Source organism: Pseudonaja textilis, chromosome 9, assembly GCF_049901715.1.
Source record: "Pseudonaja textilis isolate UNSWEBS1 chromosome 9, rPseTex1.2, whole genome shotgun sequence".
In the NCBI taxonomy this organism is placed as follows: domain Eukaryota; kingdom Metazoa; phylum Chordata; class Lepidosauria; order Squamata; family Elapidae; genus Pseudonaja; species Pseudonaja textilis.
The window spans coordinates 14,584,847-14,612,701 of NC_141998.1; the positions used below are offsets into that span (position 1 = coordinate 14,584,847).

General features: G+C 41.5%; 1 protein-coding gene across 1 annotated transcript in view; it reads left to right on the plus strand.

Annotated features, from left to right (window-relative positions):
* Nucleotides 1-1,412: 1,412 nt before the first annotated feature.
* Nucleotides 1,413-27,855, plus strand: part of TCF7L1 (transcription factor 7 like 1) — an 84,297-nt gene continuing 57,854 nt past the window's right edge. The window contains exons 1-3 of the mRNA XM_026718081.2: nucleotides 1,413-2,209; nucleotides 2,386-2,449; nucleotides 4,915-5,045. Of these exons, the coding sequence (XP_026573866.2) occupies nucleotides 1,487-2,209; nucleotides 2,386-2,449; nucleotides 4,915-5,045 (918 nt within the window). The 5' untranslated portion in view covers nucleotides 1,413-1,486. The remainder of the gene's footprint in view (nucleotides 2,210-2,385; nucleotides 2,450-4,914; nucleotides 5,046-27,855) is intronic.

Here is a 27,855-nt window from a genome sequence, read left to right on the forward strand (position 1 = left end):
AAGAAGTAAGATAAGAAATTAGACAGGAAATCCAAGGAACAGTTGCTGGGTTAAAGAGAGGTAGGTAGGTAAATAATTTCACTGCATGTGCTATTAAGTGTTTTTCCCTCAACACTTTGTGCTAATATAGCCAGAGGCAGCAAATGTCATGTTGAAATAACTGGAACCAGAAGCTAACCTATGGTAGTAATAGCCAGGCCTTGAAAGATACCAAATTTATTTTTAAAAATGGCTCCATTCAATCACATATATGAAAGCCTCATCCCATTTGGTGCCACCCAAATACACAGGTCTTCAGTTCTTGTAATCCACAGAATATGGGATATATGTCAGATTTGGACAATAAATGCCATAAAAAATAAATAAATAGCTGGCACCAAAATGTTTGAGCTGGAAAACAGCATAACAAATCACAAGCCTCAAATGCAATTCTTTATTAGCATCTCTCCTATTCTCATACCAGTGTCACTTGGCAAAACTCTGGTCTCCTTTGCCTTTCAGTGTCTCTGTTTGTGGCTTGTTTTAAAAATCTGTTGAGGGCATTAAAATTCCTGTGGAAATTAAATTTCTAAGAGAAAAATGCATGTAAATACCATGCATAGTGAGAGGGTGAGTGCATGTGTGCGTTTTACTCACTGCTCTTGTAGGTGTTGTCTAATAGGCAACTTGTTGGACAGTGTGTTTGGGAGTTTTAGCCGCTTTGCCAAAAAAAAGCAAGCAAGCAAGCAAGCAGCTGGGTAATGGCTGCAATTCCGAGCGCTCGGCAATTTGTGCTCCCGCTGAATTGAACCGGATTTTGCTTTGAACGCTCCTATCATGGCTGTCAAGCAGCTTATTCCATACGCGGCGCTGAGGTATCTGGAGAAGACTTCTCAGACCAGGCACGCCATGCAAACTTCAGCGCGCTCACTCGCGAAGCAAATCCTTCCAAATTCCACGGGACTTAACTCTCCAGATCGGAAGGAAACACGGTTAGGTTGCAGCTCCCCCACCCCGCCCCGTTTGACTTCTCAAAGTTACCTTGCACAGGATCGGGCTGCAAAGTTCCCCCTTTATCCCACCCATTGAAATGCAAACCCGCCCGCAAAGATTTAGCAATCAGGGATCCGGGAGGGGGGTGGGTGTGGGGAAGCGAGAGGCGGCTCCTTCGGGATTCCTTGCTTTTATTTGGCCAGGCAAGCCTTTGCAACGAAGTCCGCCTCTCTTCTTCTCCCCTCCACCCACCCTTGTTTGCTTCCAGCGATTCCTTGATTCTGCACCTCTCCTTTCCAGGAGGAAGAAAAAGAAAAAGAAAAAGAAAAGGCAGAGGCCGGGAGTAAAACCCGCTCCAAAACGGCCTCCCCCCCCCCCCACACACCCCGCCCCGCTTTTAAAATCACAATAAAAGTGGGGAGAGAGAAAGAAAAGCGCGCCCATCAGGGGAAAGCGAGAGGGGGCGCGGTGCTGGGGGGGGGGTCCCGGGAGAAAGGGGTGGGGGCGGCGGGGGATGGGGAGCGGAAGGGGGTGTCTGGCGGGGGGGGGCGTTGTTCCTCCTCCTCCTCCTCCCTTCCTCCTGCTCGCCCGGGGTGTCAATTTGCAGCGGGAGCTCCTCCTCCGCCTCCTCCTCCTTCCCGGCCCCTCGCTCGCATTCTCGACCCTCCCCGGGTGGGCTGAACAGGGGACCCCTCCGGCCGCCGGAGCGAGCGACTTCCACCCGAGTTCCCGCCGCCACCCAGCCTTCCCTGTCCGGCGTCGCCTGGCCTTTTCCCGCCTCTCCGCGCTCCCTCGACGCCGCAGGAGGGGAAGCTCCGTGGCGCCTCCGCCTCCCTTCCCGCGAGTGTCAAAACTTTGTCGGGGCGGCGGCGGCGGCGGCGGGACGGGGCTGAGGCGGGAGGCCGGGCTGAGGCAGGCGGGGTGCGCGGAGCGGCCGCCCGCCGCACCGGGACCCCGCCGCACCATGCCTCAGCTGCAGCCCGCCGCCGCCGCCGGCGGTGGTGGAGGAGGAGGAGGAGGAGCGGGCGGCGGCGGCAGTAGCAGCAGCGGAGCCGGCAGCAGCAGCGACGATCTGGGCGCCCCGGACGAGCTCATCGCTTTCCAGGACGAGGGCGACGAGCAGGACAAGGGCGCCGGGGGGCGCGGCTCGGCTCATGGCGACCTGGACGAGCTCAAGTCCTCGCTCGTCCACGAGTCCGAGAACCGCGGCGGCAGCGCCTCCGGCTCCGATTCTGAGGTAAAAGCGGGAGGGCGGCGGCGGGGAGGGGCGCGCGCGGGGCGGCCGGGGAGGGGGCGGAAATGGGGGGGGTTGATGGGGGGGGGTGAGATTCGCTGGGGGCGCTTTTGGCCGCGTCGTCTCAACCCCCTTTCTTTGTGTCTCCCCCCCGACCCTCCTCTTCCCCCCCCCCTCAGTCGGAGAGGCCGCCTCAGCCGCCGCGGGAAAGTTTCCAGAAGCCGCGGGACTCTGCAGCCGAAGGTAGCGAGCCTTGGAGCCGTCCTGCGAACTGCGGGGACGGGCGGGGAGGTGGGGCGGGCGGCGACGAAGACGACGACCTGCGCTTCTTTCCTCCGTGCTCTTCCGTCGTTTTCTGGGACGAGGAGGAGCTTCCCCGGGCCGGCCCTCCCGATCTCCTCCGGATTGCCTTCCCCTGGTTGGGCCCTGATCCCGACCCGGTTGCTCTGGGAATCCGACGAGGGCGGCGAGTTTGTCGCCGGCCCTTCCTCTTCTGAAAAGGGCCCCGGCTGGGAGTTTCCACGGCCGCCGGTCCGAGCGCGAAATCCTAATCCGGATTTGGAACCCCCGCGCAGGGGTGGGGAACTGGTTCCCAAATGAAGTTGGGCGTCTTTGCAAAGGCTCTGTTTGGCTGGAGCGCGGTGGGCTCTCCTGCCCCTTTGCTTGCTTGCCTCCGCACAAAAGATAGACACCCCCCCCCTCCCCCAGTAATCCCAGCCGGCTAAAGGGTGGTTGACAATAGTTTTTGCTTCTGGAACTGGAAATTAACCTTGGATAAGTGGGTTTACAATGGCAGCCGAGTCGCAGTGAAACGCGCAGATTTGACGGACTCTTAATTGCACGGGATTCTGTTCTTGCTAACTTTGAAGATCGAGGTGCAGCTATCCTGAGGGGTCCTAGGTGCTCTCTTGAGCTTGCTTGTTTTTTTGCACACGCTTCATTATCCAAACTAGGTAACATGAGTTCTAGTGACCATCAATGATAGTAACTCAAACTAGGGCAACATCAGTAGTACTGATGGTACTACTACCTGCTTTGGGTAATGAAACCTCTGAAAAAAAAAAGAAACCAGGCAAACTCAGGCAGCACCAAGGAGCTTTTATTTCAACCTGAGCTAGAAATATTCTCCTATATTAGCAGCAGCAGTTGTGCTTATAAGTGTTAAATTTGCAGGGTTGAGGATATCTCCCAGGAGTCGTTGAAGTTACAAGATTTACTTTGAGTAAACAAAGCATATGGGGATGTGTGGCTCTTTAAAAAAGGAATACATTTTGGATGTGGTATTCTCAAACAAGAGGTACCATTTTACTTCCGAATGAAGAAGTTTAGGTTCATTGAGGGGAATAGTTTAATGCTATGTATGTTTATGCAGAAACGTTTCCTTCAGTTCATATGAATGTATAGAATTGCTGCTTGACAAGGGAATAAGTCCCCTTGGCCTGCATTGGAATTGTTTCAAAGTCAGTAGTAGGCTTTAGCCCAAATTTTTAATAAATGCATCACAGAACTTTGAATGGAGAAGTCAGAATTCACCCACTAATGAGTTTCTAATTGTTCAGTAAAGACTATAAATTCCTTAATGATCCATTCCAAAGTATCCATTTTATGAATACATTTATTCAAAACATTAAAATTAATACAGTTTATTTCTAAATATAGAAATTGCTGTGTGCAGTTTAAAACATGTAAAGTATTTACTCAGAAATAAGACTTGCTTGGTTCAGGGAGAATTGCTTGCTGATACTTACGGGGTAAGTGTACTATTAACCTAATATTTGGTGGATTCCTCCCTGAGTTTGTTTTTTGCACATTTGAGGGAGGGGTAACAACTCTTGTCTTCCCTTATATTAACAGCATACAGTAGGGGAAATAAAAGTTACAAATAATGTTATTATTTGTGTAGAATTTTGGACTGCAGTTAATCTTGATAAATGATCCAGTGGTACCTTGGTGTGAGTGCAGACATTAAGAATGATTGCATAAATCTCTAGCTCACTGACAGAGCTGCATGTTTCCTCAACTTTTGTCCCAAGGACAAACTTTGGGAAGTTTGCAACTCTGCAGTTTGTACTAATGAATGGCCCATAAGGAGGAAAAATACCTTTTTATAAAAGTTCATTACTTTGCAATACATATTTATCATAGCAAGCCTACATTTATGTAACAAAGGTGCTTAACATTATGACCTAAAAGAGTGAGGATCTGTTTTCTAAGGGTTTGCACAACTCTGAAGATTGATGACGCTATCCTGGACATTAAGTATTAAATTGCTGGAGGGTGCCACATGATGAGACATTTTTTTAAATTTTTGATTTAACTGTGAATCTTTTCCTGTGATGTATTGAGCAAATTATAGTTAAACAAATTATAGTTTGATATTTTGTATGGGGAAAAAAATGGAGGATAGGTGTCACATTTTGACTTAAAGCATTTGAATGAAACTTGTGATGTTATATTTTCTTGTGGATAAATATCACAGAACTATGAGATAAAGATCAGATAGTTAAATGCTTTAATTAGAAGTACAGTAATTTCTGTTGTTTCAAATTTGTTTCACTAGCTAGTTTTTTCTGAGTCTAATCTTGTATAATTCTTGGAGTTAAAACTTTAACTTATGTAATTCATACAAGTTTAAGTTGGTGGTTTTGCCATTTGTCAGGGGTTTTTACTCTCAATGTTTATAACTTAATATCTTCCTTGTTCCATAGTAATTAGAAGACAGCAGGATGGAGGTTTTTTTAAAGGGACTCCTTATCCAAGTTATCCTTTCTTGATGATCCCAGAGCTGGGTAGCCCTTACCTTCCTAGTGGAACCTTATCTCCAAGTGGTGCTCGAACAGTAAGTACTTTGTTTTGCAATATGTATAATTAATTTTTTTCTTCCTTTTTGAATGGGAATTCGATTTGGATGGAATGGGTTTTATATGCCCTTTAGCCCCACTGAAGGGTGTTGCTTTACGTTTGGTATCTCAGTATAATAAGCAGTCAATCTTTTAAAGCTGGAAGTGTTAGTAATAGAACCCTTTTAGATAAGGAGTCTGAAGATAGGCAGTCTCTTCTACACTTCTCTGCCAGATTTACAGCTTAATTTATAACACTGAAATTTTTCACCACATTGGATATACTGAAGATAAATGTTTTCATAGGATTTTGTCTCATTTTGGCCCACCTATTCCACAACAAAAAGTCCACATCTACTGAAAATTGTTCAGTAAATTTAAGGTTTATATCATGTTTATTCACATTTTCAGTGAACTGTTTGTTTATTTTGGAAAAGATGCTCCAGGTTTTTCTATAATACAAAGTGGAATAAAATATATTTAATGAATAAAAAAATTCTGAATAGAATTCTGCTAGGAAAAAAAGGATGACTCTAGATGACAGAGTTGGATTTAAGAGAAGTCTACCTTTGCTATTGATGAAAAAAATAACTATAGCATAATATTTTTAATTTGCCAGTTAGGAACATGTATACAGGAAAGGTAGAGACATTAGATCTGCACTAATATAGTATAGATAAAATAAAAGGAAACTTTATCACTTATCAAACATGCTACTCTATATTTTCCAATGCTTTTCATAGAAACTTCAAGGAAGATCTATTATATCCTGGTATCTGCCCTCTGGAATACAATCCCTCTAGAGCAGGGGTCTCCAACCTTGGCAACTTTAAGCCAAGCGGACTTCAACTCCCAGAAGTCCGCCTGGCTTAAAGTTGCCAAGGTTGGAGACCCTTGCTCTAGAGATCAGATAGCTCCTGTCCGGTCTTCCACAAGGCTCTGAGTAGAGGCTTTGTGCTTGAGTCTGGGATTCCCAAGTGTGAGTAGGAGCCTGTTTCTTGATTATGTTGAATGTTGGCTTGTGGCTTTGCAAAATTTCTGACTGCTATGAGTTTTATGTTTTTGTAGATATTTTTAGTATTGTGAGCAGTCCATTATATCGTGCAGGTGAGATAGGCTCTCATTTAAATCCACCAAATAAATAGAAAATAGATATTTATTAGGTAGTACAGAGGGTTCTTTACCAGGTTTTGGTAGCCTAGCTCTGAAGTTCGCCTGCTCAGTTTACCTTCAAGGACAGCCTACTCAATACCATTGCTTATTCACACTGTCCTTTAACATAAGTCTTTTGTTGAGTGTATTTGGAGATATAGTTTCGCTTCTTAAATGTTCACAAGCCTTATAAAACTTGTATACTACTTACAACAACTTCTGAATTTTCTGCAATATATGAAGTCCAGGCTATTGACTCTGCTGGCTGTGGTTGATGGAACTGTAATATAATGTAATAATATTTGGAAGCCAGGTTTGAGAAATCTGCTTAAGAGTGGCTTATGGCAAGTGATTGGCTAGGATATTGATCCTAGGTTGTAGATAGCTTGATGAAATAGGCGTCATGGAGAAAAAACTTCATCGGCAATTACCATTCATTATAGTTATATTTTATTTCTAGTATCAGAGCCAGCATGTCTTTGACTACTAGCTGTTGGGGTATACTAGTTGTGCTAATTAATATTTTGCTTCCAGATTTCCTGAAGTATCTTTTTGTATTATGTATACTGTTAAAGTTTCTCAGCAGAACTTACATAAGGCTTTAGTGCTTAGTGAATGGGTAGTCCCCTAAGAATCTGGGAATATCTATCTGGGTAATCAATGTAATCATAATATCAATAGAATAGTATTATTTGATATTTTTATTACCTGGCAGTTAATTTAAGATGGGAAAGACTGTATTATCATCCTGTTTTGGTGGAAGATCAGTAATGACATTAGTATCCAAACAAAATGTTAAATATAAATGTTTGTTAATAATCATTGTTATAAATTTTGAAGCATATCATTCTAAGATATTACCGCCATGATTTACTAATCATTTACTAAGCCTTGGCAGCTGGATTCCTTCATTGTGGGAAAACTATAAAACTTCAACTTTGCTGGGTTTAAAGTAAGCTACTAGATCTGGGTTCCAGAAATCCAGGTTATTGCTAGATAGCACTGAAATGTTTTTTGTTGCCACTGTTGTTTTTTGTTTTTTGTTGGTTCAGAGTTTTGTAGGCCTGTGCTAAAGCCAAAGCAAACAAATCCCATTATGACTTAGTGCTACATATGGATGTATGTTTACAAGGCACTCATTATATACATTGTCCTCTGTCTTACTTTTTTAATCATAATTTGACTTGTTGTGGTCTGGAAGTTTTCCTAAGGTCAAGTGTATTCTCCAAAGCCTTGATTTCTGTTAAGCATAAAATAATAGTTGAAACCAAGGTCTATCCGGATACTATAGATTGTGACCTCAAACTTTCTACCAGGTCTTTCAAAAGAGCTTTCATGTGTCCCTGGGGGACTAATAAACAATACGATCATGCTGTACTTTGCAGGCATTCCTTTATCATCCTAATTTTCTCCAGAATTAATGGCTATATTATAAAATTGCTGTTAATAAAGATTCAGATATGTTGACTTTAGCTAAGGTAAGCTATTATGCTACAATTCTAGTATAAAATAAGCTTCTTAAGCACAATAAGTCGTATGCAGAATGGTTAAAAGAACTAGGCATGCAAGAGCTGATAATCATGGAATGAGCTATCAAATGGGGTTTCTTCCTCTTCCCTGGAGATCTTCAAAAATGGGCAGTCATTGATCAGGGATGATACAGTGATTCCCTTGACACTGAAAGTGGTAAAAGAGTAAGTAAAGAAGAAGGTACAGTGAATTCTGAAATGTTCAAGGAATTGGACTGAGTGGCCTTTTATTTACCTTCCAATCAAGGATTGTACGAAGCTGTGCAGCACCCTCTTTCTTTTTAATAGCAGTAGCCAGAGGGATAATTCTAGTGCTTCTCAACTTCAGCACATGTTAGTGTTGAGATTGAGAAACACTTTATTATTTTATCTGAATACTACTAATGTTGATTTTTAGTCAAAATATGAACTCCACTCTTTAAGCAGATTTATGTTTGATTAAAACTAGCTTCTAATAAAGCTATAGAACTATAGATTTAATCCTATGCCACTAGTATCCCTTAGAATAGAAGGAAAAATTCTGGAAAGGGAAACAACCAATTATATGTGTTTTAGCCCATCTGAACTCTGGTTAAAGTTTTTACATATGGATTAAAGTGAACAACTGATAAATTAAAAAACATGCTCTTGATCTCAATATATTTAACTTAAAAATGATCATAACATCCAAATGTCTAAGTTGCTGCCTGAAGCACAAGTTTGTTATATAGAATAGCAGTTTCCTTAGTACCTTTAACTGGTTACTGAATTGATTAACAACTTTGATGAAATTTCTTTTAGATAAAAGTAAAAGGTGGTTCAGTTATTTCCCCATGAAGTGCATGTAAGATTCCAGGTTTTTTTCTTTATATTTGCGTACATTTTGGTTGTATAAGATTTCTGAATACCATTGGGTTTGGTTTGATTTATATAAGGAATTGTTAAACATAATTTATTGATCTTACCAATTTTTGTTAATAAAAATGACAAAGCCAAAGATACTGTCAGTAAACATCTAGAAAATGTCATATTAATAGTTCAAAGGGAAATCAATCTATTATTTTTGTTTTTCCTTTTTCTTTAAGAGAATAATTGGGATCACAGCTTAGCAGTGACTTAATACATCACTCTAAATTTTGACTGGCAAAATAAACACATAAAAGAATTATGACATAGACAGATCTTGCAACCATCTCTTGTTTGTTCTGCTTTTCTCATTTAAGAGGAGACTTAAGCCATTTAAAAGCTGTTAATGGGCTGACATTGTGTGTCCCCACAGACATTTTAAAAAGTGATTAAGCAAATTGACCAAGCGTTAGACAGTAAATTGAATTCTCTAGAGGCCAGCCCCCCCAGTGTTCCAACTCCAATTCCAAATTCTACAGATGCCATAACCCTCAGGAGCTCATTGTGTTTTGTGGCCATTAGGGATTCCCTGCTTGCTTCCTTATCATGTGAATCTATTATTCTCATTTGAGTTGTCCATGAACATCTTATCAGTTTCCTTAGCAAGTATCACCAGTCTTGGGGCTTTACTGCCTTTGGATTAATCCATAAATTCGAAAGATAGATGTAATGACAAAGTTTTACTAAACTTCCAGAAGAAGTAAAAGTGCATTTTCCTTGTGATATTTAAAGGAAAATACATTTTCTTTATATTTAGATTGATGGTGATCCTGGTCCTTTTAGATTTGTAGGACTTCAAGAACTCTATTGGCCGTGCCAGATTATGAATGATAGGAAATGTTTTCTTGGAAAGCCCTAAGTCTCCTACTTGGAAATTTAATTATATGCAGACATTTCATAGCCAGTATAATCTTAAAACAAACATTACCTGAGTGTTTGTACAAGAAGATTAACCATTTTCTAAAAATTTGCCCAGTTAAGAGTCCTATTTTGCTTATCAAAACAGTTTAAATTGATTGAATTTTGTAGCATTAGTGATGAATGGATTCTTGAAGACCACGTGCAGGATTGTTACAATAAATTGATGGCAGTTGTGCTATTTTTACATGGAGATCATTAGAAGTCATTTTATTCAATTTGTCTGTTATACCTGGATTATAGTTAATTATGTGAGAGCAGGCTTGTTTTCTCTGAATCTGTCTTTTATTTAGATCATTTCTTTCGATTGAAGATGACTCTTCTTTTAGAAGTAAAATGGATAGCCAGAGAGCAACAAATCCTGATGTGCAATAATGCACATGGACTGCTTCCTAATTTCTTGAATTTGGTAGTGCAAATGCAAAAGATTATCTAATTGTTCTAAAATTCTGTTCTGCAAAATTTCTTGCTGTAGACTTGGGGACCATTTCCCTTCTTTTTTTCTTTAAAAGTGAAATTTCAAGTAATTACAGTGTTGCTGTAATATAGTTTATCATTGTAAATCTTAACTGATAAGGAATTAAGATGAAGATGTACTGCTCTACTGTTCTTAAAAGTGAGATAGCCAAAATTGTCTCATGTTATATTGAATCAGACACTGGAATGGATGAAAATTAATACTTTTATATTGTACTATTTTCAAATCAGTGTAGAGTATATGTTCGTAAAATGAATGTTTACTTTTAGAATGTTAAGAATGAATTCAGAGACTTATTTCTAGGTAAGTGTTTATAAAGGATTTTAACTACAAGTTCCTTAAACTTGAATTTGTAATGCCATAGGAAATAGAAATAGCCTGGTTTCGTGTTCATGTTAAACCAGTTGATCATTCTGTTTTTAACTTAACATTGTTGTAAGTCACACTTTATGATTTAGTGCATAAACGATACAGTTTGTTCCTCTGCTGAAGAATTTGTACTTTCAAAACATGCTGTCTAATGTTTTAATGAAATTCCTTTTAGGACCTACCCCCTGAAGCAGCAGAAAACAAACTTTATTGAAAGCCACATACATTTTGTACACTGGAAAATTATAATGCATTTTTTTTGCTAGGAAATAAAATTATTTCCGGCAGTTTTCTAATACTGAAAATATAGTTACTTCACAGAATTGAATTGATGGAATCCTCTTATATTTACAAGAAAAGATAGCACAGGTTTTTCCCTTGTGTTCTCAAGGGAATGTGTGGCATGCAAAATAAATTCAGTTGGCAAAATTATGGTAAGATATTGTGGAGAAAATCTGCAGTTTTCCAGGTTTTTTTTCCTTAGGCTGTGCTTGTGCTCATTGTTAAACTGTTCAATTTAGTCTTCAGTTGGGTTTAAACAGCATTGTTGAACAATAACTGCTTTAGTTATGATTTTGCTGCTTCCATAATGTTAGAAGAATGGTTCCTATTCTTTAGGATTTCTGTCTAATCTCAGCATTTTAGAATTGTCACCCCTCTTGAACTGCATCCTGTTAGTAATTCTGAGTCAGGTAAATTTCATTTTAGGGAACATTTTCCAACATACTACACCTTTTTTTCCTGAGTAAAATAATTAACATTTAATCTTCTACATAAAGGATCAGTTAATACCAGTGTATATTCATAGCCAAAACCACATCAGCCATTTTCCTACTTGCGATAACAGTATATCATATAAAAACAAGTTACATATTTTAAGTTACTTAAGGAGCTGCTTTCTGCTTTGTTTTAATACATTCAGATCTTTTTCGTTAACTTGTGGGAGCAATTTTAAAAGGTTAGATAGAAAGCCTGAATGCTTTGTCTCTGGGGACACTTTTTTTTGTCTTGGTGAAAAGTCTGTTTCTTATTTAGAGTTATTGTTTTGTTACATTCTTAATCTTGCTGTGACTGCTTCAGGCATGAGATAAACCCCAAGTTCTATGTTGTGCGGGGAGAAAAACTCCTGAGATGAGTTGCAGCTGCTTTCTCACCTAATAAATGCAGAATGGTAGTGCCTTTCTTTCTTTCTTTCTTTCTTTCTTTCTTTCTTTCTTTCTTTCTTTCTTTCTTCCTTCCTTCCTTCCTTCCTTCCTTCCTTCCTTCCTTCCTTCCTTCCTTCCTTCCTTCCTTCCTCCACCCATCACACCATTTGTAGACAACAAGATAACTTCTATTAATAGAATAATTGAACTCCTATGGTATCTATCACTCACTGGTCCAATAATTGAAATAAATACGATAGGTAAACAGGGTTGCAGTATTTTATTTTACCTCCTGTATTTTGCAGACCATGTACTTTACTTTTTGCTACTAGAGAGAGACATTTTATAATCTTTCTGAGATCAAAGATTCTACTAATAAGTAGGGGAAAGGTACATAAGTAATAGGGAAAAAGAGGCCTGGCCCAAGAGCAGCCACTATGCAAGGAAGCAAAGAATGGGTTATGTTCAGTAGGAAGTTGATAGAATAGCTGGAAGTCTGTGCAATTAAATCATTTGGCACAGTCTTTACCGGGGAGATAATAGAAATGGATGCAGGGAAAAGATGTGAACTTAGCAGTATCTGAATGGGAATGCAGTAAAAAAATTGCAGATCTAGGAAGTGAATGAAGTTCCTAATATTTCTGGCAAAAAGGATAACTTTATGGCATTAAAACATGGTATCCTCTGCCCAAGTAGGTCTGACGCTCTGCCCCATTTAAATTTCTATTGTCACAGCGCATTGTAAAAGTGTGTATGTGTGCATATTCTGTACATACACATACGCACATATATATACATTTGTCACATAGATAATTTTATTGTAAAAGGGAATAATGCTGGCTTGGTCTTCTTTTGAATTAGGGATGTACAGATACCTGAAAGAGCTCCCTGATGTCTGTGCATGTATGTGCATGCACAGCCACTTCCTTTGTTTTTTTCCCCCCCCCACAAAAGTGGCTGTGCATGCACATTCATGCACAGACAGCTGTGAGTAGCTTCCAAGATGGCCATGTGATCCTAGAAAAAGTTGTAACTGTGATAACAGTTGCAGAAGAAATGCTTTGTACATGCTGCAGCATGTTCCAAACCACTTCTTCCAAAGAATTTACATAGTCCTGTTGCTTGTCTCTCAGACAGAGGGGCTGGGCTAACTGGAGTATCATGGGAATTACAACCCATCAGACAGAGGACAGCAGACCAAGAAAGGTTCATCTGTATGAAATCAGATGGCAGGGAAATCAGAAGGTTCATCTGTATGAAATCAGAATGGCAGGGAAACATACCTTACTGTAAGCTACTATGCCAGTGAACTCAGTGATGTAATCTTGGAATGCTTCTTTATAGTCAATAATTGGATGAAGGGGCATAACCTTTACAATCAATCTAGATCATTGAAAAAATATTGGCACACTGAGGAGGCTTACAAGGCTAGAAAAGTCTGTTTTGCATTGGCTTGTGCTCCTCGGTCTTGTGGGACCTATTGGACTCAAGTTTGCTAAATGATAGCATTCTACTTGTTCTTCCATTATACTGGTGACTTCTGTATTAGTTTGTTGCTTGCATATTCTGCATAGGAATGCATTTGAAGATTATTTGGAAACTAGTTAAGACAAAATTAGGTTATCTTATTAACAATATCTGTTTTCCTGCCAATTCATCTTTGAGTCATGAATTGTTCTTATTTTTATAGGACCTAATCATTTAATTTCCAATTATATCAGAAAGCCTTTCTTTTTATGTGAACCCTTTTCAGTGCTCAAGATGGCTGGTGAAATGAAAAAGTAGTAAGACATAGCCATTTCTATAGCATGTTTGAAACTGGGGATTTTTTGTTGTTGCTGTTTTTGTTTTAGTATATTTGTGCAGTTCCCAAACTTGGGTCAGGGAACTGCAGTGTACTCAAGGGGCATTGTGGAATCTCAATCTACTAGCTAAAATTAATTCATAGTTTTGGCCTAGGGAATGCCATGAAAAAATTACCAAATACTAAGGTACCGTAACTGAGAAAAACGTTGGCAGCTCTGGTGTAATTCCATTGTTTTCAGATGTACTGCATATAATAGAGAAACTTTGTGAAAAAGAATTTTAGAAATATTTAAAATATATGTGAAAAAGTTATAGGATCATTTGTCATTATTTTAAGATCTGCTCTCTGCAATATTCAAAATCCTTGCATCTCCACTACCCTGTAGGCCTAAGAATTAGAATTGAATCTGATTTGGGTGGGGAACAAAAATGTCATCTATTTCTTACTTTGATAAGTGCTTGATCTACTATCAAAATGTTTACTTTTGATAAATATGAATTTTCACATTTTAAAAAATTATTATGATTGTAACAGTGCTGGGAGAGATGAATATAGATCACAATTACATACAGGCACAGTTTTAAGCCATTGGAAGCACTCTGGAATTGATTGTACAGTATTTGTCCAATAGAAAAACGATGGTTAATTGAAAGTAGAAAATGCTAGCAAAAAGTAGCTTACTAATGGACTAGCATTGTTTTGGAAAGGCTTTGGAGGGAAGTAAGGCATTTTATTGAGGCTCAGTGAAGAGATTAGTTTAGTTGAACACATTTTCCTAGTCCTTTCCTCTAAAAGCAAAAAAATATTTTTAAAAACTTTTTATCCAGCATTTGACAAGGGATCATATACAAACCTGGCATATATATGACTTCGTGACTTTTGAAAAGAAATCGAGAAATCCAGTGATACTATCACTGTCAGGTAAAAGTGCCTTTGTTGGTTGAAGAGCTTAATACAAAAATCCTCCTTTAGGGTCTATTTCTGAAAGAAAAAAAACCCAGCAGTAGTTGCTGATGAAGGGCTAGCGTATGGTGTTTAGGAGCCCAGGTGTTTGGCAGTATGGAAATATTGTGTTACTCACACACCTAGGTTACATTCTCTCCAAATCCTTTTCCATTGTTTGGGTATTTTCCCTTGTTCTCCCATAACTAAAGCAACTAAAGCCTGCTTATCTTGCAGCAGTAAAGTTAACAGAACACTCTCTCTTTGAGTATGAACATGGATTTGCCAAGTGATGAATAACATGGGCATCACCTATTATTATCTTAAGTTGGGAACAATATAGATCTGGCTCTCAAGAGAACAGGTTGAAACTAGATTGAGTAGCTGTTAGGGTAACTAATCCACAATATGCATTCCTAGAGGTGCACACCTTTTTCTTCTGGCTGACCTTTTTCGCATTTAATTAAATGCAGCACTGCCAGTCTTCTAGAGATTTGAACATTTATTTTGTAGATGTTAAGCTACATTTGTTGCAGGTAGCTTGAGTAGGCTGGAAATATGATGCAACTCTATCAAGGCACAGACAGTTTTAAATTTTAGTAGAGTGCTTAATGATGGAGCTTAGAAATTCAATAATAATTGAATTTGTGGCATCTTAAAGACTAACACATTTATTATAAAGAAGCTTTCAATGGACTAAAGCTTATGCTATAATAAATATGTTAGTATTTAAGGTGCCACAAGACCATGCTGCTTCTGCTGTAACAGACTAATGTGAATACCCCTCTAGAAATTCAGTATTCTATGTTAATTACAATTCCATTAATCTAGGCATGTGGCATAGAGAGTTGGATACATTAAATTTGCTGTCACTGTTGGCTTTTTAAAAAGCAAGTTTCTAAATTTCCTGGGTTTAAAAATTGTTACAAGTTGTAAAAAATATGTACCATCAGAATAATATGGACAAATATCTTGTAATAATCAAATCAAAATGCCATTCTAGAATGCATTAGTTATCAGCTCTGTTAACTACTAATTTAGATTTGCATTTTTAAGAAAGACAATCCATATTTCTGATAAAATATTGGACGTGAATTTCTAGAATTTCAATATTAAATTATTCCTGCTCAATATCTTGACTGCCCAAGCTAGCCTGTTGAAATTCTGCCCCATACACCAAGTTAAAATTTAGAGAAAGTGATGCAAATAATCCAATAAATTATAACAAAGAGATTGTGTTAATTTAAAAGGATTCAAAGGAGTATTCAGGGATATGTGTGTGTGTATTTGTAAAGAAGTGCTTACTTAAAGATTTTATTGTGTAGTTTTTATGTACTGTAGAATTGTTGAACAATTCTACCTTTGAAAACATAAAGGTGAAAATTTCAGGTAATTGTGAAGAATGATGAAGTTTGGAGAAGATTTTAAAAGATGTTTCCTATTATTCAACATCCTGGTTTTTTGTTTGCTGTACCATCATGGTTGTTGGCTAATCATTTACCTTCAATTTTTGACTAAACAATATTTACAAGACGTTTCTTCCCAGTTCCATTCCAACTTAGAGCAACAAAATTGCTCCAGGCTACCCTTCATTGTATTTCATTTAAGGGGCCTTATTTGAGGGGTGATGCATGCATGCTATTCTGTGCAGCTGGTTTTAGTTATTTCACTAAACTATTGTTTCCCTCCTGGATTGACTTTGCTAAGCAGTGAAAGAACTAGAACATATAACGGTTTATCCTGGGATTCAGACAGCTCTTTTATTATTAATTTGAAATATTTTAAAGCAAGCATATATATGAAAGTCATTTCAGAGGAGTGGAATATAGGATGCCAGTTTTCTCTTCCACAGGGATAAATGTAAGATCTGTAAAAAAACAAATCATTCACTGTGCTTCTCACAATATTCTGATCACAAGGAAAGGAATGAATATGCAACAGTTCCTGTGTCTTATGTTAATACAAATACTAGATCTTTCAGATCAGTTCACATAAAGATCAGGGTAGCCTGATTATGATTAACAATGTTTTATTGAGTCACTTTAGAACAGGATCCAAAATTCATGATTCTCAAGTCACTTTCTGTGGCCTAAAATCATACATTATAGCTGTTGAGGAGGCTGCACAGGAAGGCCATGGTACTGAGTGCAACATAGAAAAGCAGGCTGGATCCCAGGAAGAACTCCACAAAGACGAACAGCTTGTCTCAGGTCCTCAATTGATGCCCTATGGCCTCTTGTGCCAGTCAGTGGTGCTCTTGGGAAATCCCCCCCTATGGCTTCACTGTGGGGGAAACTCCTTCTGAGACTGGGCAAAACTGTGTGCAGGAGTTGTAGAGAATTAGGACTTGGTCAGGAAGAGAAGGAAAAAATGCTGCAGCTGCTGCAAAAGGTATTTTCTGCAGTCAAAAAGAGAGTAAAGAAAGTAGAAAAATCTCTGCTCACCAAGAAAAAGGGAGGATTTAGGCACCTCTTAATAAGATGAATTTCCCAGATTATATGGTCCTAGTTATGTTCTTGGAAAAAAATAGTTATCAAATATGGGTGTTCTTGGTAATGAAAAATGCATCAAGTTAAATGGCCATAGTGGAATAATTATTGTTTCTGAGTTCTGACTCAGTTTTTTATTTAATAAAATAATGTTAAGTCAGAATGCTGTGCTCTTTTTCTGAAGGCTTGATTTAGTTTTCTTAGCCATCACTTAAGAAGCTCTGGAATCATAAGAGGGTGAAGGACTACTGATACCATCCAATTTAATCCTCAGCTTGAAGCAGGAATCCAAATTTAAAACATCCCTAACGAATAGTTGATGGTGTCTGCTGGAATTATGTTACATTGGTACATCATCAGGTCAGATAGTGGTTATTGCATTATTGCAATGTTTGGAGGCTAAACTAAAGCCCTGTGGTGAAATGCTTTTTATTGGGTCTATGTAACACTATTTTATTTCATAGTTGTAGTTTTATTAATGCCTTTGCATTGTTCATTGTTTGTATGAAGAACATTAATCAATTAGTTAAGTAATTTTCTATAGAGAACATGAATTTATTCATTTGTATTCTTAAAACCATTGCTGTAGCTGTAGCTGAAAAGCTAGGGTACTTTTAGTCTCATTGGAGAAACAAAACCCTGTGCTACTTCCATTTTTGCCTGACAGTAGAAAACATGGTTAAAAAGGAAGATAAATAAAGTTATTATTTAAGATTTCCCAATGAATCCTTTGCTTAAACACAAAATTATTTATTTTTCAGCTTTTGCTTCCAAAAATCTATCCCATAGACTATATTGACGAGACTGTTGCTCAGATGGGTAGAATTGGAAAAGGAAATCACATTGAGCATAGCTCTGCTGTCTTAAAGCCTGTGGAATGCCAACGGACTGGTTTGAGAGAATTATTGATCTAGGATATTTTGTGTTCACATTGTTTTTACCATTTTGTGTTTAAAAAGACTTTTAAAAGCCAACTTTCATTTTTATGGCTTATGCATAAGGATTTTGGTATGTAAATAATTATGTAGCAGTCCAGGAAAATGAGAATTTTTAAGTACAGTTTCTGTATTTCATTATAATGGAAAAATAGTTGCAACATTCAAACATAGCCTCATAGGTGGCTGATTGAATATAGGTGACTTGTACTTTGATAAGATAATTTTTAAAGTTCCAGGAACAACTACTTCCACTTCCACATTTTCTTTCCTTGTCATTTCCTTTTGGATTTTCTTAACAGGGATGGAGGAATAGGCAAAGATTTCTGAAGGAAATCTCAGCAATGGGATTTCTGTTCCCTGGGCAAGTGCTTTTCCAACCGATTGTCATTACCCAAGCCAACTAGATACTGTGTCTGAATAGGAATGAATAGAGCCATTCAGATTGATGGACAAGAGCTGAAAGTTGTTCACAAAAACCACTGGGCAGTCTGTAGAGCTACAGACAGCAGCATTTGCTCTTAATGCTGATAAACAACAAAGAACAGTTGACAAATTTACTGGAGCTTTGAGTTCGTACAGTTTTTCCACCACCTGGAAAAGGCACTGGACAAAGCAGGTAGCTCTCTGTACAGTTAAATGTTGGAATGGTTTGTGTGTAATATGCAGAGTGGGGGCTGGGGATGGAATAGGAAACTTTGTCATCCATGAAATGGCTATTGATGCATGAAAAAACAAACAGTAGTATTTAGTGGGAACACTGATCAATATTTTGCTAGTTCTATTATGAAAAATAAAAATGGGATTTGCCTTATTTTTATAATTTTTAACATATAAGATACAAATGTGTCAGAATGTACAAGCGTCTTATACAATCTAACAAGAACTCACAGTTTAATTGTGAATAGATTATTGAAGCTCATTTTTATTCCATTGTTATATATTTCAGTCTTCAATCTGATAACATTCAGATGTATTGGATTATATTCCACATTATTCTCAGCTGCAGCTTGTAAAATGGATTTGTTTTATAATCTCCCTGTGGAATTACATTTTGTTTTTATCTAGTGAAAGTTTTCACTGAAGTTTTAGAATATATTTAGTGCTATATTCTTATTTATTATCTTCCCTAGTGCCTGGGAAGGCTCCTGTTGATAATTAGGAATTATTTGATTTTTAGATAATTTATGTCATGTTGGTAGAAATAATTAAAAGGAATTATTATTTTAAAGGGTGGTATTAGGTTAATACTCTTTGCCTCCAAAGTAGAAAATTCATACTAGAAAAGTATGTATCCCAGGGGTTTCATTAATAGAATTAAATCTAGTTTAAAAGTTACTCTGTATGGCAAAGTTGACTATAAACTGCATGCTTCCAAGTCCAGTATGTATGATGTCACTATGACACTGGAAGTTATTAATTTAGTCATGCCTGAAACTCCCTCTTTTCCCCAATATTAATCTACAATATTATTGATGTGGTGAAAGAATCTCTTTTAATGTATAATTGTCAAGGAAGTATTTGTTTTAATTTGTTCTATTCATTTACTTTTCTACAGTAACTATTTGGATTCTGGTCATAAGAGCATGGGTAGCGAGGATGTCATATTTTATGACATGTTACTGGGGGAAGAATTTATTGGTAGATGGTAACTGTTGGGGGGTTGCTAAACCAGAGCAAGAAAACCTGTTTTTCTGCTGAAGTTAATGCAATAATGAAAGAAACATGAAATGGAAGACGAGAGTACATGCTTTGGAAAATGTAGGTTTCTTGTATATTGAGAGATCTTTTTTTGTATACTGCATATGTTAAGATGTGTTTAAATGGTGATCTTGGGTTTCCCTCAAAGAAAAAAAAAATATAAACTCTGTTTCTCATCATTTCTTAATTTCCATGACCCTATTTATACAAAGAAAACATAGCCATTCACAATTTTCTCTACTTCTCATTCTTTGTTAGAAGAGCCTCCCACTAAACTGAGGAATATATTGTCTCCTGGCTATTCTCTTTTACTTAGGCAAAGTTTTTCTGTAATAAGTGCTAAGCCTTTTCTACCATCTTCCACTATCCTTTCTAACTTAGACACTTTCTGCATTTGAATCTATTCCTGTTTGGAGGAAGACATGACTTGTTTTTCCTTAAATAAATTTCCATTGTCTATGGAGATTCTCAGTCATCCAGACCATGGTTGTCTCAAAGGTGCTTTTACAAAAAGCAACTGGATTTTCTTTGTGTTTTTGTATTCTTTGTATTATACCTCTGCAGACCAAGATGAGCTCACAGATACTGTAACATCATATGTCAGCTTCTGTGAAGACCTATGTGTACCGACCAGGAACCTGCAAATATACAGTAACAATAAACCTTGGTGGACAGCTAAACTTAAGCAACTATGTCGTTCCAAAGAAGAAGCCTACAGAATGCTGTACAATCAGGCCAGAAACTTATTAGCGAGAGATCAGAGCAGCAAAAAGAAGCTACTCTGGAAAGTTAAGGAATCAGTTCTCAACAAATGAACCAGCACACATGTGGAAAACTCTTTAAAATATCACTGGCTACGGCAAACCTCCTTCCCAGGCAGAAGGAAATCAACAACTAGCAGATGACCTGAATAGAATACTTTTTTATTGGCCAAGTGTGATTGGACACACAAGGAATTTGTCTTGGTGTAAATACTCTCAGTAAGGAAAGATACATTCATTAAGAATCAGTCATAATGTACAACACTTAATGATAGTCATAGGGTACAGTGAACAATTAAATCATAATAGGAAACAGTCAACATAAATCGTAAGGATCCAAGCGACAAAGTTACAGTCCTACAATCACAAGTGGGAAGGGATGAGTGATAAGGAGTGATGAGAAGATTAACAGTAATAGTAGTGCACACTTTGTAAATAGTTGAACAGTGTTGAGGGAATTATTTGTTTAGCAGAGTGATGGCTTTTGGGAAAAACCTGTTCTTGTGTCTAATTGTTCTAGTATGCAGTGCTCTATAGCGTTATTTGGAGGGAAGGAGTTGAAACAGTTTATGTCTGGCATGTGAGGGGTCTGTAAATATTTCCACAGCCCTCTTTCTCCATAGAGCTGCTCAGAGCATCCAGAGTGGGAGGCGCCCCAGTGTCCGCCTTCACAGGCCGAGCCCAAACTGAGGAACGTTCCTCCTCCCCCCCCCCCCGCACCCCCCTGCAGCGCCCCCCAGTTTATGCTCAGCCTTGTGAGAGACAGGTAGTTTCTGAATACGCTCCTTGGCCGATTCAGGATCTCTTCTTACTTTCTGGCTATCAGGTTTGATTGTTTTTTTTCCTCTAGACTCTGTGCAATTGGTTTCCTCCACTAACTTAAGGGGAGCATTTTCTTCGCCCCTTAGGGGGAAAAAAGCGGGCGGTTTATCAGCGCTCTCGCGCTAACACCCCCCCATCCTTGATCTAAACCTCTCCCGGCTGCTTTCCACGCCACCCTTGTTAGCGGCTTGATTTTCTTGCGCTTTTAAAGCGCCGCTGGTTCCCCCCCCCACGAACGCCGATCCTCTAAGGAAGAGACGACTCTCTCCTTTGCTGCCCCACTCCGTATTCTGAGCTTGCCAGAGGAGCATAATTCCGCCCCTGAGAGGCCCTGACGCCCTAGCTCAGTAGGCGTCCGCCATTTTGGGCGGCGCCTCGTGGTCGGGTACCATTTTGTTTTTCTTGCTGATTTACTGCTGCGGGCCACCTTAGCTCACCAAAACAGGTCTTATCAGCCTGCTTAGAGCATTTTTCCTCATAATTGGATTCCTGTAACTCCTTTTTGGTTTTTTTCTGTATATATTGTTGGCCTATCCTGCAGCCAGACTCAGCGGGCGAAGTAATAGCAGCACCCCACCCCCCCCAGTTCCGCCTGGGAGGACAGCTGCTAGAGGCCATATCTCTCTCTTTTCCCTTTGGCCTCAGGCGTTCATTCGGCTAATTGGATAATTGATCAATTTATCTTCCTTTTATAATTTTTTTGCTAGTTTCTAACAGCCAAAGTTGTTACTCCTCTCATTGGACCAAGATTCAAATTTATTCCGGTTCAGATTTATATATTTTTATAATAATAATATATATTTATATATATATTTATATATCATAATACGTATCAAAATTCCAAAAGGGGGGCGCGGACTAATTGAAAGGACACCCGGCCTTTGCTGTAGGTCGAACCCTAGGCAAGCCAACCGCTTTTAATATCCTTGTATATGCTCATTATTTGTTAAAATGGCAGAAGGCCTTCTTTGAAGGCCAAATCTAAATCTCACCATTTGCGCAGACAGGCTAAGGAAACTTCCAAAGCCTCTCAGAGGGACACGCCATAAGGCGTTGGAGAAGGAAATCGACAGGCGAACCAGGGAGTCATGCTTGGTGCCTCCAGCCCTCCCACCCTCCACTCCTTCCACCTCTACTCAACCCCCTCCAGACTATTCTTCCCTATCCAGGCGCAGCTCACCCCAGGGTCATCAGGCTCCTGGACCAACGACCAGATGGGCACCCGAAGCTACCTTTACTTCTACAGCCGCTGGTCTGCGCCAAGAGGAACCTTCCTTAGTCGAGGTTCCAGAGCAAGTGAGATCATGGATGGAGCTGGCTATCCGCCAAGGGATTGTGGAAGGTCTCCAGCAGATGTCCAGACCCGCTTCTTCCCGATGGCCCCCAAACATGAATCTCTATCTGTCAGATCCCTGCCCAGATTGGATCCTCCCCACGGTCAGGTACTCTCGCAGAGGGACAGCCCTCTTCCAGAAAGGGTGCAGGAGGAGGAGGAAGGGGGTCTGAATCAATTCAGGGAGGAGGAAGAATTCGAATTGGGGTCGACACGTTACGGTGAACCGCTATCGGAGACGGAGCCAATGGAGGGGGAGATGTCCGAGGTTGAGGGCCTCACTCCCGACCAATCCACCTTTGTGGGTTTGTTTAAGCCACACCTGTATAAATCACTACTCTTTAAGGCCAAAAACATCTCTGGCCTGTACACACAGTCTCCCTCTGACCCCCCCTTCATCAGCGGAAGGTCCAAAGGATTCCATTTTTAAGCAGCCCGTTGTGGAGGCTGAAGTCATTCCAACTCCGCCTATTTTTTCCAACCTGGTATCAAAACAGTTGGCTTCCATAGGGGCCCCTCCCGCCCCATCCAGCCAGGATAAGAGATTTTTCAACCTCGATTCAGACTTCTCTAGCTTACTAAATACCCCCGAGGTTGATGAGCCCATTGTTGGCTTAGCATCCTCCTCCACCCCAAGTGACGCTCTGGAGGCTCTGAAACCCGAAGACAAGTGGGCTGAACTGGCCTTGCGCCGGGCTCACCAATCTGACGCTTGGGCCATTAGATCGGCCACGGCCGCTTCCTTTTTCACCAGGTCTGCGATCCGGTGGCTCCGCCAATTAAAACAGCATGTCCCCACCTCTAATGTAAGGGCACATCAGGATATCGCTAAGCTTGCGGCCACAGCAGAATTCTTGGCCGACGCCACCTACCATTCAGTTAAGTTTTCCACTAGAGCTATAACTTCACATGTCACAGCCCGCCGCCTGCTCTGGCTCAAACACCGGCAGGCAGACGTCAAAAACAAAGTCAAATTGGCCACTGCTCCCATTAAGGGAGACAAATTATTCGGCCCAGCTCTGGAACCCCTGTTGGTTGAGAGCCGAAGCAAGAAAAAATTTCTCTCCTCTCTTTTTCAGAGATCAGAACCCAGAGCCCCTCAGCCCTTTTGGAGAGGGTCCTTTTGACCCTTCTACCAGTCTTCCTTCCCGCCCAGGTACCCGAGACCCCCCTCCTTTCGGCCACCCCAACCCCAGGATCGAGCCGACTCGGGCGACAGGAGTAGAAGGGGCGGCAACTACAAAAGACCTTTTAGGGGATCAGTTGGGAGGCCCTTCCAGCGCCCAAGATAGTAGATAGTCCCCCCCCCCCCATTGGCAGACGTCTCAGACATTTCGCCGACCAATGGGATTCCTCTACCTCCGATGCCTGGGTTAGAGACACCATCAGATTCGGTCTCACCCTTGAATTTCAGTCCGCCCCCTCCGACTTTTTCATGGCATCCCCCCCCTTCGAAGGACCCCACCAAATGCAATTTGATGGATTCTGCTATTCGGCATCTCCTCGACATACAGGCTATCCAACCTGTCCCACCCTCTCAACGAGGGTGGGGTTTTTACTCCCACCTCTTCGTGGTTCCCAAACATTCAGGTGGATGGAGGGCAATCTTAGACCTAAAATGACTTAATGGTTACCTGATCCATTGCAAGTTTAAGAAGCATACCTTACAGTCTGTTCTCTTGGGTACCAGGCAAGGGGACTGGCTCTCGTCTATAGACCTTTCAGAAGCGTACTTACACATCCCAATCTGGCCCTCCCATTACAAATTCCTCAGGTTTTGTTACAACAATCACCACTTCCAATACGTGGCCCTCCCCTTTGGGTTGGCCTCGGCCCCTAGGACCTTTATCAAGGTCCTCCCGGCGCTAGTGGCTCACCCTAGGAACCTTCCCGTATGCCTCCACTGTTATCTGGATGATATCCTCATCCTGTCCCCCTCCAGACGTCAAGCAGAGGGGGACACAAGAGTTACTCTCTCTGCCCTCCAAGACCATGGGTTCCTTATGAACTGGCAAAAGAGCCAACTGTCACCTTCTACCCGAATTACCCACTTGGGGTCCGTAATCGATACGGTCAAAGGAAGGGTCTTCCTATCCTCGGAAAGACTCCTTAGTATCCAGAAATCTGTAAAACAGATCAGGCGATCAAAAAAGGTAACTCTATTAGACTTGTCTAAGTTATTAGGTAAGATGGTTTCATGCATTTCCATTGTTCCCTGGGCCTGTTTACACACCAGATCCTTACAGTGGTTCCTGCTTCCATTTCAAAGATCTGGCAGAAGCAATTCGAAATCCATGGTCGGGGTACCTCCAAAGGTCCTCACGTTCCTCCTCTGGTGGACCAGCCCCGCCATCAACAAAGGTCATTACTTCAAGGAGCCCCAGAGGCTCACCCTCACCACAGACACCAGCCTATCCGGATGGGGCGCTCACGTCCACTCGCTCACGGCACAGGCAGATGGTCGGAGACAGAACAAGTATGCAGTATAAACTGCTTGGAACTTCATGCTGTACACCTGGCCTTGGGCAGATTCCTCCCTCAGGTACGCGGACGTCATGTCCTTATTCTCACAGACAACGTCACAGCCAAGGCACACATCAACAGACAAGGGAGCACACAGTCCATACGGTTGATGAGAGAGGCCGAACGCCTCTCATTGGGCGGAGTCCAATCTCCTCTCTCTCTCAAAGCGGAGCATATCTCAGGAGTTTCAAACATCCAGACAGACTGGTTGAGCAGGGCCACGGTGGACCAGTCAGAATGGCGCCTCTACCCGTCACTGTTCAGGGAGGCGTCCACAATCTTCGGTCAACCGGTGGTGGACCTTTTCGCATCCCCACTCAACGCACAACTCCCAAGATTCTTCTCGAGGTACCACTCCCACGGGGCGGAGAGTCACAACGTGCTACGATGTCCCTGGCCCCCAGGGCTCCTATACACATTCCCCCCACTAGCCCTAGTTCCCAGAGTCATCCAAAAATTGATCCACGAGAAGGTGGAACTGCTTCTGGTGGCCCCCTACTGGCCCAGGCGCCCGTGATTTGCGGACCTCCGCAATCTATCAGTAGCCCCCCCCCGAAGGGTCCCTCTGGACAGGATCTCTCTCTCAGGAGCCCCTTCTGCATCCGGATCCCTAATGGCTCCAGTTAGCCGTCTGGAGGTTGAGCGGAATCTCTTAAGGAACGAGAAGTTCTCTAACCAGGTTATTGACACCATCTTGGCCGCCAGGCGGCCCTCAACCACCTGAATCTACAATGCCACTTGGAATAGTTTCTGTAAATGGTGTCATAAATCCCAAGTCAACCCACTCTCGCCCTCTATCGCTCAGATTTTGGATTTCCTCCAAGGGGGACTGAATAAAGGGCTTTCCCCTAAAACCTTGAGACGACAGGTCGCAGCCTTAACAACTGTTATCTCTTGTGACAACATTGGCTCCCTTCCACACCACCCTCGCATTAGGGCTTTCCTCAGAGGAGCCACTAATTTGTGCCCTCCGATTGTTCACCGGTACCCTACCTGGGACCTTAATAAGGTCCTTGTTTCACTCACTGAGCACCCCTTTGAACCTTTAAGGGAGTCCACCCTCCAGTTTTTAACATTCAAAGTTGTGTTCCTGGTGGCCATTACATCTGCCCGTCAGATATCGGAAATCGCAGCCCTATCAGTTAGAAAGGACCTCTGTTTTTCACGCCGATTGGGTGGTTCTCCGGCCCGACCCTACCTTCTTGCCCAAGGTCAACTTAGCCTGCCACAGGACACAGGAACTCATTCTCCCAAATTTTTGCCCCAGACCCTTGCGGGATAGGGAAACACTTTGGCATACCCTGGACGTGAGACGTGCCCTGCGCGTTTACATCAAGCGCACTCAGCCCTTTAGGAGGTTTGAATCCCTATTCCTTTCCTTCCAGCCCAAGACACTGGGTCACAAAGTATCCCCATCAACTATCGGCCGCTGGATCAGAGCAACTATCTCTAGATCTTACTTGTCACAAGCTCTGTCAGTACCCAGTGGAATAACACACATTCCACTAGGAGCACGGCTACTTCGGCAGCTTGGGCCACCCAGGCCCCAATCACTGATATATGCCGGGCTGCCACCTGGGCTTCCCTGTCTTCCTTCATTAGGCATTACAAGATCGACATTTTGCCTCAGCGGAGGCCTCGTTTGGCAGACGAGTCCTACAGCGGGTATTCAAGGACCCGGAGGGGCTTCCGAACCAGACGGAGTCCCTCCCGTAGGACAGCCAAGCTTTGGTATGTCCCACTCTGGATGCTCCGAGCAGCTCTATGGAGAATGGGCGTTGGTTCTTACCTGACATGCCCCTTCTTGGCGAGCTGCAAGGAGCATCCAGCCCCACCCTAATTTCACTGTCTGGTGGGGAATCTTGTTTCGGCCAATGATCCATTAGTTAGTTAGGATGAGAACACAGCTTTTTCTTCTCATCCTCGCAAAACTGGGGAGCGCTGCGGGGGGGTCACGTGGGGGAGGAGGAGCGTTCCTCAGTTCGGGCTCGGCCTGTGAGGGCGGAGACTGGGGCGCCTCCCACTCTGGATGCTCTGAGCAGCTCGCCGAGAAGGGGTGTGTCAGGTAAGAACCAAGGCCCATTTTGATTTGTGCAGTATACAGGTCCTCTATTGAAAGCAGGTTGGTAGTAACTGTTTTTTCTGCAGCCCTAATTATCCTCTGAAGTCTGTGTCTGTCCTGTTGGGTTGCAGAACCAAACCAGACAGTTATAGAAGTACAGATGACAGACTCAATCATTCCTCTGTAGAACTGGATCAGCAGCTCCTTGGGCAGTTTGAGCTTTCTGAGTTGGTGCAGAAAGAACATTCTTTGTTGTGCTTTTTTGATGATGTTTTTGATGTTAGGTGTCCATTTTAAATCATGTGATATAGTAGAACCTAGAAATTTGAAGGTTTCTACTGTTGATATGTGTTGTCTAGTATTGTAAGAGGTGGTAGTATGGGATGGTTTCTTCTAGAGTCTACCACCATTTTTACGGTTTTGAGTGTGTTCAGTTCCAGATTGTTCCGGTTACACCATGAGGCAAGTTGTACAACCCTCTGTATGCGGATTCGTTGTTGTCTCGAATGAGACCAATCATTGTTGTATCATCTACAAACTTCAGTATTTTAACAGAGGGATCATTTGAGATGCAGTCATTGGTATATAGGGAGAAGAGAAGTGGAGATAGCACACAGCCTTGGGGGGCCCCTGTGCTGATTGTACAGGTATTGGATGTGATTCTGCCTAGCTTCACCTGCTGCTTCCTGTCTGAGTGAGTTTTACTGTAGGTTTGAAAGGAAACTACAGCCACCTATCTCCAAAGCCCCCATCTCAGACACACCAACGACAGCCAAACCTCCAACAACTGACCCAAACCCATTGGGTTCACAACCTCTGGTGATCACAGAAAAAGAAGTGCAAGATCTATTACACAGACAAAAGCCAGGAAAAGCACCAGGGCCAGACTAGATAATTCCTTCTTGCTTAAAAGTTTGTGCTGACCAATTGGCCCCCATCTTCACCCAAATTTTCAATA